The 15,301-nt window shown below is 38.8% G+C and overlaps 2 protein-coding genes across 2 annotated transcripts in view; one reads left to right on the top strand and one right to left on the bottom strand.

Annotated features, from left to right (window-relative positions):
• The first annotated feature begins 3,717 nt into the window (after positions 1-3,717).
• The window catches only part of LOC117301030 (glycine receptor subunit alpha-4-like), a 33,428-nt gene continuing 21,844 nt past the window's right edge, over positions 3,718-15,301 (top strand). The window contains exons 1-3 of the mRNA XM_033784914.1: positions 3,718-3,875; positions 5,426-5,505; positions 5,921-5,988. Coding sequence (XP_033640805.1) covers positions 3,718-3,875; positions 5,426-5,505; positions 5,921-5,988 — 306 coding nt within the window. The remainder of the gene's footprint in view (positions 3,876-5,425; positions 5,506-5,920; positions 5,989-15,301) is intronic.
• On the bottom strand, positions 7,076-10,212 carry LOC117300659. Its single transcript, XM_033784355.1, has 2 exons — positions 9,936-10,212; positions 7,076-8,182 (listed from the first exon to the last, which is right to left on the bottom strand). Exons 1-2 carry the CDS (start codon positions 9,949-9,951, stop codon positions 7,242-7,244), a joined length of 957 nt encoding a protein of 318 aa, XP_033640246.1. The 5' UTR covers positions 9,952-10,212; the 3' UTR covers positions 7,076-7,241.

The following is a 15,301-nucleotide window of genomic DNA, read 5'->3' as shown; positions in this document are numbered from 1 at the left end:
AGGCAATTTCTTTCCACCCACCACCGTCTATTGTAGCCATTTGAAGGCAGTGGACACTATTGGTAATTACTCAAAATAATTATTAGCATAAAACCTTTCTTGGTGACGAGTAATGGGGAGAGGTTGATGGTATAAAACATTGTGAGAAACGGCTCCCTCTGAAGTGACATAGTTTTCGAGAAAGAAGTAATTTTCTACGAATTTGATTTCGAGACCTCAGATTTAGAACTTGAGGTCTCGAAATCAACCATCTAAACGAACACAACTTCGTGTGACAGGAGTGTTTTTTCTTTCATTATTATCTTGCAAGATCGATGACCGATTGAGCTCAAATTTCCACAGGTTGGTTATTTTATGCTTATGTTGAGATACACCAACTGTGAAGACCAGTCTTTGACAATTACCAATAGTGTCCACTGCCTTTAAGGAAGGGCTTTTATGGGGGGGGGGGGGGGGGGGGGATGCACCTTTGTTACTTTTCTATTATGTACTTGAGAACCTCACAACTGCATAGCCTTTATTATGCCTTCGAGCATCTCCATGGACAAGTCTTTACTTTGTGTGGAGCTAGCTTTTCAACCAAGTATTTAGTGGAAACATTTCAATGTGTATAATAAACCAGTCGGGCATGACCGGTGGCAGGGAAGCGCACTTCAGCCCGGCCATGTGGTAGTTTGCTGTCGTCCATTACCCCAAAAGCAGTCTTCGTTTTGCTCTTATTGCTGCCAATGCCCAAACGGGACTCACAAACGGGACGTAACTGAAAGGTAAGAACAACGATTACAATATTGGCCAAAATACGTGCGACAAACATTGGTCTTAAATATGAACTTAGTATAGGCGTCTGCAGACCATTCACATCACCCCAGTGTCTGACCATCCAAAAAGGAAATGACTAATTACATTTTGTCTTGTCCTTCCCCCCTACCCTACAGATATTCCCCTTTTTAACCCGGCATCATTCACTAATTTATTAATACCTTGTTCTCCCCCTTCCCCACCATTGAAATGAGCCAAAGTACTTCCATATTGCATAGTTGTTCATTTTGTTAATTGTCATTTTAGTCTTCGAGAAAGAATCTGCAAGCCGAAATGACTTTTCGGCTTTTACCTGTTTTTGTTTTTGCATTTACGGTCGTCCGATTAGCTTCCCTGTGTCGACCCCGCGGTGCTCACTTCGGTGAGCCCATGACAAGAGCTAATCGAACGATCACACTACATGTAATATTGCCCTCTCGTGGTGAAGGCATGCACCTTGGGCCAGCCCCAATTGACCCATTTCACACACAGGGCACTGTGGGCTGACGCGGGTGAGCCCCTTGAATGACGTCAGAGCTATTCGAACGCACCGGGGCATGCAGGGGTCGACCCATGGAAGCTAAACGAACGCACCCATAATGATTATGGGTCCCTTTGGTAACCAAACAGATCTTTGGTAGGCATTGTGCAACAGCCGATTACTCTCAACCATTCCATTGTTATTTTAGGCTATCGTGTTCTGAAAATGCTGAGTGGAACTATTATTAGCTGTCGGTTCACTTGCAAACTAGTCATAGTTAATATTTATCTCTGCCTCTGCTGAAAGTGCCGAAAATTGTACAAATTGCGAAAAAAGAAGAATTGAGTTTAATATAGGCAATTCAAAAAAGGACTTTGACGAATCGTCAATGCTCATTTATTACTAAACGAGTTGCTGGATTATATACAAACTAAAATCTATCGAATAGATACAATACCTGGCCATCAAACATGAACATGAAGGTATTTTTCATTTGAGGACAATCATCGACTTTGGTATTAATTTTTTTTGTAAAACATTTCTTTTTAAAAAGACATTATCTTTGAATCTTCTTTATTTATTGCCTTTTTCTTGTGGTGTGATATTGTTGATTGACTCGTAGGGTGTATCTCACTGTTGTGTTGTTGTTTTATTTCACTGTTTGTATTTTTGTCGGTCTTATTGCACAATGTAATCTTGCTGTATTTTGCATGTCTATGTCTCGACTCAACATTTTCGGTACAGCGCTTTGAGATTTTTGTATGTATTATAAGACGCTTTAAAATAAATTATCATTATTATTGAAGTGATAAAACACTGATACATTGACTAAAGCATTATGTCTTGACTAAAGCTGTTTAAGAAAACACAACACATGTTGCTCACTCTACACTCGCGCGTCAGGGGCTATTACAGCCAAGCAGTTTAAAAGGCAAATTGGAAAGCAAAATTACAACTTACAGAGCTCTATTCCCATTAAAGAACCTTGGGGTCAGTGGGTCTATTCTGTGGTCTAAAATAGCTCAACGAATACAGTGTTTCCCTTTAAAGGGTCGAGGTACTTTTTGTAGGACACAAAACACAATGTCCACAGGGCATAGATTTATACTAAACTTGCACCGTTTAAAGATATATGATGGTAGTATTATGGCTTTGTCAGCCTACCGGGATACTAGTACACAACTTCAAATAAAACAGGCTAGTGAGACTTCTTATTAGAGAACACAATAGCTTTATTTAATAACTTAACTTACGACGAAACTTAGGTAAATTAAAGACGGAGACTCCAACCTCCCAGACCAGGCTAACGGCTACTGGCGATCATAGGCCGCGCCCTGGTATAAGTACTATACCCCGTACTTAATTAGTATTCATAATATTACTACGCCATCATACGAAAAGTAGTCCCATAACAGTAGAAACCTTCCCTTAAAATATTAGTTGCTGAGGTGTTGTAGTTTTTGAGAAATGAATAAAACAGTTTCACGAAATTAATAGTTTTCTCAGGAGACGAACATTTTATTTGGGCAAGTGTAACGGATTTACGCGACTCTCCTGAAACATTGCTCTGCGATGTCAATTGTTTTCTTTCTCTCTGAACAACTTGACGACTAAATGAAGTTGAAACTTCCACAGGTAAATTATATACATCGTCATTCACAGTGAGTAGAGATTCATGCCAAACCAAAAACGTGATCTACAAAAACTATCAAAACCCTTTAAAGGATTCGGGTACCTTTTCAAAATGTCCACAGATTTACGTTAAACTTAGGGTTTGAAGATAATGATAGTTGAAAGCTTCCCTTCAAGTATATACTGACTGAGGTTGTGTATTTTTTGACAAAATGAGTAAAACAAGTCACAAAATAATTTTCGTCTTTAATTTTCGTCTGAGGAAGACGAAAATTATTTTAGCATGTAAAATCCCATTAACCAGTTATGATATTATACCAAAACCATAGCATAACTGGTTAATACGTTTTTACATGCTAAAACTGAGTCGAAAATCGTTTGTTTTACTCATTTCTCAAAAACTACAGCACCTTAGTAAGTAAAATGTGAAGGGAAGCTTTCTACTATCATCATCTTCAAACTGTGTAAGTTTAATGTAAATCTGTGGACATTGTGTTTTGTACATAGTACATAGACCATTTAACAGTGCACACACCTTTAAAAATGTATACAAAATTGCCACTTACAACATGACAGGTACATAATAGTCAACAGTACAAAAGTAAATACGTCATACATGACCAGTGCTGGATGACTACAAATGAGATGTACCTTACTCACACACACCACATTATTAGCACTGTGCTATATTGGAGTGATGGGGATTTTCCCCTCCAACTCTAAGCCCTAAACTAAGCAGACACAAGTAGGAAACAGTGTTATGTGGCTCAAAACTTGAGATATAGTCGTAAACAGCGTGGTTCAAAATGGGGAGTTTTCGTCACTGGAGCATTTACGTCTTGTATAGGGTTTTTGGTATCTCCATTCTTCTCACACTTTGGCACCTCACCTTTGTTGGTGCATTTGTTGATCATCTTAATGGATCCCACACTGCAAGCATTGACGGTCAATCAGCACCAGGAGTGTAAGTACATGTCAACCATGCAGAGTTTCTGTCAGTAACTCCACATTATGCAGTATTCAGTCGTTTCGGAGACTTTCCCATGCAATCATCATCTAATAATTACTCATAATAGTCCTTGGTCTGCGACAGTTGCCTAGCAACGGCTATTGTTTTTTCTTCATCCAGCCGAGAGAAACAACGTTGAAGGTGCTGATAATTTTCGTTTTGTTTATTGGTAACTGCCAAAGACCAATATTTCCAGTTGTTTATCTCAACATAAATGCATAAAATAACAAACCGTGTAGATTTGGACTCAATTTTCACAGTGTCCTTATTAATGTATTTCTACATTTTCGTATAGAGTCTATTCTGTCTTAGTTAAATATCGCTATAACTGTTAATGTTCGTGTTAGTCCATTGTGTTTTGTTTGTCTGGGCATAATGCCTACCACAATTTTTTTATTTTGCCGTGATGGCCCCCATTTCCAATTCCCCTCAATGCTGTTCTTTGTTATTGTTATTTTGAGTATCTGTTGGAATGGAATTAAATGTCTTGAAATGAATGAAATGACAATGATGTTTTTATAGGTTTGTTTGGCTGCATGCTTTTTATTTTGCATACTTATTTTCTGTATTTAATTTTTACGTTTTTTATAGGTTTGTTTGATGTTTTTATAGGTTTGTTTGGCTGCATGCTTTTTATTTTGCATACTTATTTTCTGTATTTAATTTTTACGTTTTTTAAAATAAATTAACAGGGACTTTACAAAATTGGTAAGAAAAAAAAATCGTGACGATCACAGTTTAACATAAAACTTACAGGGTCTAATGATGAAGATAGTACAAAACATCCCGTGAAGCATTTCTGTCTGAAAAGTCATACATTCCCAAGGAATATGTCTCCACAGCAGTCACCGTGGTCAAGCCGTTAGACTGCAGGACTTGCAATCACAAGGTTGTTGGTTCGAATCCCCAAAGCTAACTGCTGATTTCACAAATGACTAGAATAAGTATTGTCGTCTAGTTACTGAATCACAATTCATTGATTTGTGCATTTCATAACCATAGACGTTAAACCAATGTTTGTATGAGAGAGATTGGCTGTGTTCAGCTTGGTGTTTATATCCCTTTGTTGGAGTTTGCCGAGTTCCCTTGATGGGAAGACCATTAAAACAAACAAACAAACAAACAAACAAACAAACAAACAAACAAAAACCTTGCAGGGTGATTGTTTGAGTGTCTTTACCGCCACTGAATGATAAGAACCCACTGTTATGTATTAAATTTCAATAAAAAAAAAAAAAAAAAAAAAAAAAATCTATGGTGGCCATGTAGGGACATCGCAAATATCTTTGCAAATATTTTCGATGTTCCTTCAGGGCCACCATAGTCATCTTATGGTTTGGATGTTGGCTAGTTTGGACTGGAAAGGTCTCGAATACAATGGCATTTTAGACCATTTTATAGCCGTTTCCCTCTCACACGGGACTCTCTATTTGAAAATATGTATTTCACAAAACTGAATCTGACGTTAATTGCCTTTCCTCTCTGTTATGTTTTTTTTTACACAGTTTGTACTCTGAGTTTAGCATTGACGATGCTCTTGTTGAAGTTGCGCGCTATAAAGCCGAACGACCAAATGAAAGAAATGGTAAGTTTCAAAGAATTAGTTGACCGACATTTATGCTTTAAAATTGATAATTTCTAAGAGAAAATATGCCTGTTTTACTGAAAGCATTCATGTTTGAAGCTGTCCATGGATGTTAATGATTGACTGAATCTAATCATCTAAAGTAACTATAGCAAAGGGATATATAGAAAGGTTTGCGGTAACACCATGACTATCTCTAATGAGTTGGGGTGGTTCTGAAAAGAACCGTTGGTTCCAACTCGACGTTTCGATCAGTATGCTCTGATCGTCTTCTGGCGAAAAAGCAAAGGGTGTAGATTCATTCGTGTTGTCAAACTACAGTGTGCGCTCCGGCATGACATGCACCGATGTAAAACGATTATATTTCTTATCAGTTTCTTTTTGCTAATTCTCTCTCTCTATTTTTCTCTTTTAGGTGTGAATGATATCGTTTACTGCGCTCTCAGAAGAATAAGCATGGATGACATTGACATGGTGCACATGGTATGTCTTATTTATGTGTATATTAGGGAGATAAACCAAAGCCCCATCACCATTCCTCCCCCCCCCAAAAAAAAAAAAAAAAAAAAAAAAAAAAAAAAAACGGAACTAAATAAATTAGTAAAATAAAAAATTTAAATGAAATAAAAATGAATAAATAAATATAAATGAACAAACAAGTACAAATAAATATATACAAGAAAAAGAGAAAACAAAATCGTGTTTACAGATGTCCGACCAAATTCAAAAACTTTCAATTAAATATCTCTCGTGATTGGTACATTTTTGCAACAAATTCCACACTATTTTTAAATAGGTGTGTGATGTTGTTACAGACTGTGGCCATCTGTTTTTGTTTTGCCTTCTTGGATGTCCATAGTTTACCATGACCTCGGTTGGAAAAAAAGTGGGATGTGACATTGCGATCGAAAGGTCGATTACTACTGTACTTTGATCTACGAGAAAACAAATCAAAAGAAGACTTCTATGAAACCAAGTTTTCTTTGAGATTAAAATTTATTCAAACAAGTTTTCTTTAAAATAAAAATACACATAGCAACTTTTTATATAACACAGTCACATTTTTGTTAACACAAATAATTTCTAAATATTTCTGTAGTAATGGTGTTATAACGCTGCTGGGTTAACGTAATACACCTGCAGGATTTACGTAATAATAATGCATGGTTGTAAAACACAAAGTTCGTGCTCTTTCGCGTCTACACGCATGAACAAAATAATTACAAACATGATGTTTAGGCTACATACACCGACACATCAATTGTGATGAAAATTATCATAATTAGTGTTAAATTAGTTACATCATTAGAAGCAGCTGCCTGTGACTACTTGAATACTTAAAGGCACTGGACAAGTTAAAGCCATTATACATTTTCGGAACAGAAACATGAAATGCTTAAAACAATATTATCAATTCTCGATATCGAGAACTACGGATTTATTTTAAACACATGTCATGACACGGCGAAACGTGCAGAAACAAGGGTGGGTTTCCCGTTGTTTTCTCTCGACTCCGATGACCGATTGAGCCTAAATTTTCACAGGTTTGTTATTTTATATATCAGTTGTGATACACGAAGTGTGGGCCTTAAGACAATACCGTTTACCGAAAGTGTCCAATGGCTTTAAAGATAGGTATAAGTCTTTAACGAATATATTAGTCAAACAATTAACTGTAAACCAATAACCCTAACCCTTGAGCTTAATGAGTTCCCTTGACGGGAAGATCACACATTCTATCTTAAGGTGATGTAATAATTAAAGACCAAAACAAGGAACATCGTAGTAACTTGGAGGTGATCACGTGACGGCAATGCACCACTAGACTGCAGGCATTGGTCATTCAAATCATCAACAACGCACGTCGGCATGTTAAAGGTACAGTTATAGTCGTAGTCCTGAAAGCCACCAGTCCCGATATAACGACAAGAGTACACATCTGCCAGACTATCATCTGAGATGGTAGTAGAATAAGAAGCGTTAAACTGCCTTCCAACGTCTAGGTATTCGCTCATTAAATCGTTATTCAGCCTAGTGTCGCCTCTCCACATTGTAAATATACCGCTGGATCTTCCGTCGATATCAGAGACATTACACTGATATGTTACATCGTCGCCTTTCTTGACTTTATCAGGGATGTCTGACGAACATTGTGGTTCGGGGCGGCTCCAGTTTATTTTAAGATCTGTGGATGCGGTGCCTGAACTGCGGGAACCACTAGCATACACCCAGTAAGCTGCGCAGTAGTAGCGATTGCCCGAGTCATAACGGTCAATGTTACTCAAAGTCATCCGGTAATCCGTGATGTTCTCATTGACAGTTGTGATATTCACGGCCGAAAATCTTTCCCGCCCATCAGAGTAAATGATTTGCTCCCCACTAGTTATTGGAGTCAAATCAGCACCAGATGAGCTACCGTACTGCTTCATCTCAAACGCCACCGACTCAACAGCTGGCCCTTCGTATATGGTGAGTTGGCAATGACAAATAACTGTGTCGCCTACGTCAAACTTACTCCCGAAGGAACGAGTACCGTCACTACGAAGCCAATCCATGTCCATCGAGTACGATGATAAGGATGCACTGAGAGTCGTAGCATGTAGAAGAACCAGACACTGCACAAACGTCTGTAATCCCATCTTGAATTCAGATCTTGTTATCTTATACTTGTCGTCAACTGTGAAGGCAAAAAAAAAAAATGAGCTCGATGGAATGATATCAAAATTGGTTTTATATAAACCCGATTATATGTACTTAGTCTATATAGACTACGGACAAGTCGTTAATGGTCTTCCGCGGTGAGATAGTCGAGAGTGGCGGTTTCGTAAATCCAAATAAATAACAGTTGATCGTCCGGTTTTTTCAAAAAAAGAGGGGCATGAGGGCCTTTTTTTTTCCCCAAGATGGTCACTAAGTATTTCAAATCAAACAGGCAATAAATTCTTCAGTTTGACTTTACCGCAAATTTATTTTGGAAAGTTATCCCTTATTTTATTTCTATTTGTTGCATGAGGACCCGGGTTAACAGGGTCGGATTTATATAACACTAAAAATATTTGCTGGTAGGCATTCACTAATTTTGTGTTATGAAACAGACGGTTTCACGTAATCGAGAGCATCACGTTAGACTCGGGAAAAGCCCCTAGGTCAGTCGTTTTGCGGTTCCCCCAAAAAGATGCGGGGACGATCAACTGTTATTTTGTTTTATTCGGCCAAATGATTTAGGTTTCTGCGATCGAATACTTCTCTCGCGAGACCACTGCTTTCGCGCGACCGGTTGCCAACTTATGGGACCGTAGTGTGAGCAGTAGTCTCGCGGGGCCAGTAGTCTCGCGAGAATACCGCGGGGATCGCAGGGAGATTCGGAATATAGTAAGAACGTTATCACAATTGTAGTAATAAACACCCGACCTCGAAACTGGCACTCTGCACGGGTATTCCATAAACCACTCTCTTCACTCATGCACACCATCGATTCTCAAAACACTCAGAGATAATCATTCCAGGGGGGACTACGCCCACAGAACAAAATACAGACCCTTGCAATGCTTTGTATTATAGGCCTATGTATAATGTGTTGAGAAAAACCATAAATAATGCAGGCTTCATAACCACATACTTGTTATCTGAAAGATATATATTTTTTTTATGACATCTCAGGAAAAAGGTTTTGTACATTGCTTTAGCCAAGTAGGTTTATATGTCTGGTCATGGAGCTCCATGGTCTGGTAAAGTTAAATAAATTCAATGTTCAAAATAATAAGTTAGTTTTTAAAAAAATGGTTTAATATTGAGTATTTGCTAACTCCTCCGTCATGATGTAAAACTGCAATTTGTATATTTTAAATATTGTTGTAACCCTTCCCCGGGAAGATGCGTCATTTCCCTTTGGAATAAAACAAAAAATCAACCTTTGAATGAATTCTTGTAATCAATGAATAAGTACTGCTGTTGCAATTGCACGAGCGGTTATGTCCACGCGGGAAGAAAAATAAGTTACGTAAGCAGCCACACGTAAGCAGTGCATATTCGCCAGGCTAGTTCATTACAAGGTTTTAAGTCCCTGTTGAAAACTCGCTTGTGTTAAAGCTGTTTTTTGTTTTGTAATTTGCTTATTTGTATCTTGTATCTTTCTCTGATTGTTTATTTTACTTTATGCACTTAGTGGCTTTTTGCATTAGGCGCTTTACAAATGTCTTATAATTATTATGATTATTTTTATTATTATTATATAAACGTATCCACAATTTTGCCCTCATTTTACCCAATGGAAAATCTCATTTGAGTAAATAAGATTAATACTCTACGATTGAAATTTTGCCTGTGAAAATGTACATAATAAAATTCGTAGTTGCATCACAACGCCTCTTGCTTAACAGATCATGGCACAACCGTTAAGTTGTAATGGCTGACATTCAATAACAGCTTACCGTTCACTTGCTGCATGCACCGATGCCGTCTTGAAAGAAACTGGTACGATCGTACGATGTGTCGGTGTAGTTTGTACAGACACAGTGAGCCACAGTGAATAGACAAACTGATTTGATTTCTACAGCATCACTCATGCATACAAGTCATCCGTGGTACCAGTAACTGCCGCCCGTTTCGCGAGTGGAGATAAGGTGTGTACAAAACCCCATTACAGTTTGGCTTTTGTACCATCATGACACGTGTACACAACGCCCAACGTACAGTAGTCTTGGTTCAAGACTCTCCTGGATTTGTCACAACAGGGCGCGCTATCACCCCCAACGCGCTATCAACCACGAACCGCTATCACCCGAGAACCGCTCACAGGAGAGCCTTGGCACATTCGTTAAATCTCCCCCCAAATGAAGGGGCGGGCTCTGCGGGAAACCTACGCACGCGCATTATGTTTCCCCCCGATTTTAGCGAATGTGCCAAGACTCTCCTGTGATAGCGGTTCTCGGGTGATAGCGGTTCGTGGTTGATAGCGCGTTGGGGTGATAGCGCGCTCTCTTGTGACAAATCCAGGAGAGTCTTGAACCAAGACTAAACGTACAGCGGAGCCCGAACGACCTCACAAATCCAGGATATTATGTAATAGGCTACACCGACATCTCTACAGTCTTCCTAACAACCAGATTTCCCGACTTCAACGGCTCCAAAATATACTGCTGCCCGCATTGTGACACTGTCTAGAAAATCCTGTGCTATCACCCCCATTCTGAAACAACTACACTGGCTCCCTATCTCTCAACGAATCATCTTCAAGCTGATGTTCATTGTCCACAAAGCTTTTAATGGCAAGGCTCCCCACTATATTTCTGAACTGCTTCAAGTTTACACTCCATCAAGGAATCTTCGATCAAGTTCCATGCTTCTCCTCATTGAACCCAAGTCTCGACACTCATGGGGGTGACAGGTCTTTTTCTTCAGCCGCGCCACGCATCTGGAACTCTCTACCACTTAATCTTCGATCTTGTGTTTGTACCGCAAAATTCAAGTCTCTTCTCAAAACTTATCTTATGTCACAGGTTTTCAAAGACTAATTTTGTTGTTTCTGTTTTTCTTTGTGTTGTTTTTTGTTTTTTGTTTTGTTTTTTGGTTTTACTGCGCCTTGAACACCCAGCAGGGTGGATATGTGCGCATTACAAGTCTTATTATTATTATTATTATCAATATTGTGATGAAAATTATAATACGTCTTTACATGTAATTATTTATTATCGTTATTATCAATTGAATTGAATTGAATTGAATTGAATTATTTACAGCATGGGAGTTCGTAGCCCGTGAATGCTTGAACTGGACACTATTGGTAATTACTCAAAATAATTGTTAGCATCAAAACTTACTCAGTGGTAACAAGCAATGGAGAGCTGTTGATAGTATAAAACATTGTGAGAAACGGCTTCCTCTGAAGTAACGTAGTTTTCGAGAAAGAAGTAATTTTCCACTAATGTTTGAATTTGATTTCCAGATCTCAGAATTAGAATTTGAGGTCTCGAAATCAATCATCTGAAAGCACACAACTTCTTGTGACAAGGTTTTTTTTTCTTTCATTATTATCTCGCAACTTCAACGACCAATTGAGTTCAAATTTTCACAGGTTTGTTATTTGGTGCATAAACTGTTGAGATACACCAAGTGAGGAGATAAATTAGTAAAATAAAAAATAAAAATGAAATAAAAATGAATAAATAAATATAAATAAACAAACAAGTACAAATAAATATATACAAGAAAAAGAGAAAAAAAATCTTGTTTACAGATGTCCGACCAAATTCAAAAACTTTCAATTAATATCTCTCGTGATTGGTACATTTTTGCAACAAATTCCACACTATTTTTGAACAGGTGTGTGACGTTGTTACAGACTGTGGCCATCTGTTTTTGTTGTGCATTCTTGGCTGTCCATAGTTTACCATGACCTCGGTTGGCAAAAAAGTGGGATGTGACATTGCGATTGAAAGGTCGATTACTACTGTACTTTGATCTACGAGAAAACAAATCAAAAGAAGACTTCTATGAAACCAAGTTTTCTTTGAGATTAAAATTTATTCAAACAAGTTTTCTTTAAAATAAAAATACACATAGCAACTTTTTATATAACAAAGTCAGATTTTTGTTAACACAAATAATTTCTAAATATTTCTGTAGTAATGGTGTTATAACGCTGCTGTGTTAACGTAATACACCTGCAGGATTTACGTAATAATAATGCATGGTTGTAAAACACAAAGTTCGTGCTCTTTCGCGTCTACACGCATGAACAAATTACAAACATGATGTTTAGGCTACATACACCGACACATCAATTGTAATGAAAATTATCATAATTAGTGTTAAATTATTTATATCATTAGAAGCAGCTGCCTGTGACTACTTGAATACTTAAAGGCACTGGACAAGTTAAAGCCATTATACACTTTCGGAACAGAAACATGAAATGCTTTACTTTTTGAGAAAACATTAAAACAATATTATCAATTCTCGATATCGAGAACTACGGATTTATTTTAAACACATGTCATGACACGGCGAAACGTGCAGAAACAAGGGTGGGTTTCCCGTTGTTTTCTCTCGACTCCGATGACCGATTGAGCCTAAATTTTCACAGGTTTGTTATTTTATATATCAGTTGTGATACACGTTACGAAGTGTGGGCCTTAAGACAATACCGTTTACCGAAAGTGTCCAATGGCTTTAAAGATAGGTATAAGTCTTTAACAAATGTATTAGTCAAACAATTAACTGTAAACCAATAACCCTAACCCTTGAGCTTAATGAGTTCCCTTGACGGGAAGATCACACATTCTATCTTAAGGTGATGTAATAATTAAAGACCAAAACAAGGAACATCGTAGTAACTTGGAGGTGATCACGTGACGGCAATGCACCACCAGACTGCAGGCATTGGTCATTCAAATCATCAACAACGCACGTCGGCATGTTAAAGGTACAGTTATAGTCGTAGTCCTGAAAGCCACCAGTCCCGATATAACGACAAGAGTACACATCTGCCAGACTATCATCTGAGATGGTAGTAGAATAAGAAGCGTTAAACTGCCTTCCAACGTCTAGGTATTCGCTCATTAAATCGTTATTCAGCCTAGTGTCGCCTCTCCACATTGTAAATATACCGCTGGATCTTCCGTCGATATCAGAGGCATAACACTGATATGTTACATCGTCGCCTTTCTTGACTTTATCAGGGATGTCTGACGAACATTGTGGTTCGGGGCGGCTCCAGTTTATTTTAAGATCTGTGGATGCGGTGCCTGAACTGCGGGAACCACTAGCATACACCCAGTAAGCTGCGCAGTAGTAGCGATTGCCCGAGTCATAACGGTCAATGTTACTCAAAGTCATCCGGTAATCCGTGATGTTCTCATTGACAGTTGTGATATTCACGGCCGAAAATCTTTCCCGCCCATCAGAGTAAATGATTTGCTCCCCACTAGTTATTGGAGTCAAATCAGCACCAGATGAGCTACCGTACTGCTTCATCTCAAACGCCACCGACTCAACAGCTGGCCCTTCGTATATGGTGAGTTGGCAATGACAAATAACTGTGTCGCCTACGTCAAACTTACTCCCGAAGGAACGAGTACCGTCACTACGAAGCCAATCCATGTCCATCGAGTACGATGATAAGGATGCACTGAGAGTCGTAGCATGTAGAAGAACCAGACACTGCACAAACGTCTGTAATCCCATCTTGAATTCAGATCTTGTTATCTTATACTTGTCGTCAACTGTGAAGGCAAAAAAAAAAAATGAGCTCGATGGAATGATATCAAAATTGGTTTTATATAAACCCGATTATATGTACTTAGTCTATATAGACTACGGACAAGTCGTTAATGGTCTTCCGCGGTGAGATAGTCGAGAGTGGCGGTTTCGTAAATCCAAATAAATAACAGTTGATCGTCCGGTTTTTTCAAAAAAAGAGGAGCATGAGGGCCTTTTTTTTTTTTTTTTTCCCCAAGATGGTCACTAAGTATTTCAAATCAAACAGGCCATCAATTCATCAGTTTGACTTTACCGCAAATTTATTTTGGAAAGTTATCCCTTATTTTATTTCTATGTTGCATGAGGACCCGGGTTAACAGGGTCGGATTTATATTACACTAAAAATATTTGCTGGTAGGCATTCACTAATTTTGTGTTATGAAACAGACGGTTTCACGTAATCGAGAGCATCACGTTAGACTCGGGAAAAGCCCCTAGGTCAGTCCTTTTGCGGTCCCCCCAAAAAAGATGCGGGCGGGGACGATCAACTGTTATTTTGTTTTATTTGGCCAAATGATTTAGGTTTCTGCGATCGAATACTTCTCTCGCGAGATCACTGCTTTCGCGCGACCGGTTGCCAACTTATGGGACCGTAGTGTGAGCAGTAGTCTCGCGGGGCCAGTAGTCTCGCAAGAATACCGCGGGGATCGCAGGGAGATTCGGAATATAGTAAGAACGTTATCACCGCGACAGGCGTTTAACGACTTGTCCACAAGTCTAAGTATATACATTGTAAAAAATAGTTAATGGCCTGACGTTTCGACCCTAGCAGAGTCTTTCTCGAAGGCTAAATGACAACACAACAAACATGAACAGGTAACTAAGTGAAACATAAGCAGTGAAGTGGAACTACATGAATGGGGTTAGAAAGCATACATAAAAAAGCAGGGGGTAAATAATGAATAGGGGGACAAAAAAGGGGGGTGAAGGGAGGGGACTGGCTTGACCACAAGCAAGAAGATGGAAACACAAAGGACAACATCAAGGGTGGTGAGGTTGGGTAAAAAGTAATTTATTAGTGAATGAGGCTCAGGCTAAAAGGCTATGGGGAAAAAAAGAGACGACAAAACAAAAGGTTTATTAGTCGTTTCCTTCTTGGATGTTCAGACCATGGGGTTGAATGGTCTGGAGGCGTCTAATCCAGAGTTTCTCCCTACTCAAACGCACAGTCTCTCTGTGGTTGCCTAGTGCCTCTATGCCCTGTAAGATCATGTCAGAAATGGAGTGATTAGGAAGATTGAAGTGATGACCTACAGGTGTATCTAGCTTTTGGGTCTTGACTGTAGATCTGTGGCCGTAGAAACGCCTCTTGAGTGTAGTTCTTGTTTCACCTATATATTGAACACCACAGACTCTGCAAGATATGAGATAAATGAGATTAGTGGTGGTGCAGGTGACATGACCCCTTGTCTTATGGGTGGTACCGCCGGTGTTACTGGTGAAGGAGTCCGATTCCCTGATGTGTTGTCTACAGACGATGCATTTGGTGATGTTGGAACACCTAAAAGTTCCCTGTGGTAGATGGGGATTAACATCA

This window comes from Asterias rubens, chromosome 16 (genome assembly GCF_902459465.1).
Source record: "Asterias rubens chromosome 16, eAstRub1.3, whole genome shotgun sequence".
Taxonomy (NCBI): Eukaryota; Metazoa; Echinodermata; class Asteroidea; order Forcipulatida; family Asteriidae; genus Asterias; species Asterias rubens.
The sequence above is the reverse complement of the archived record's forward strand: the minus strand, read 5'-3'. Positions and strand labels throughout refer to the sequence as shown.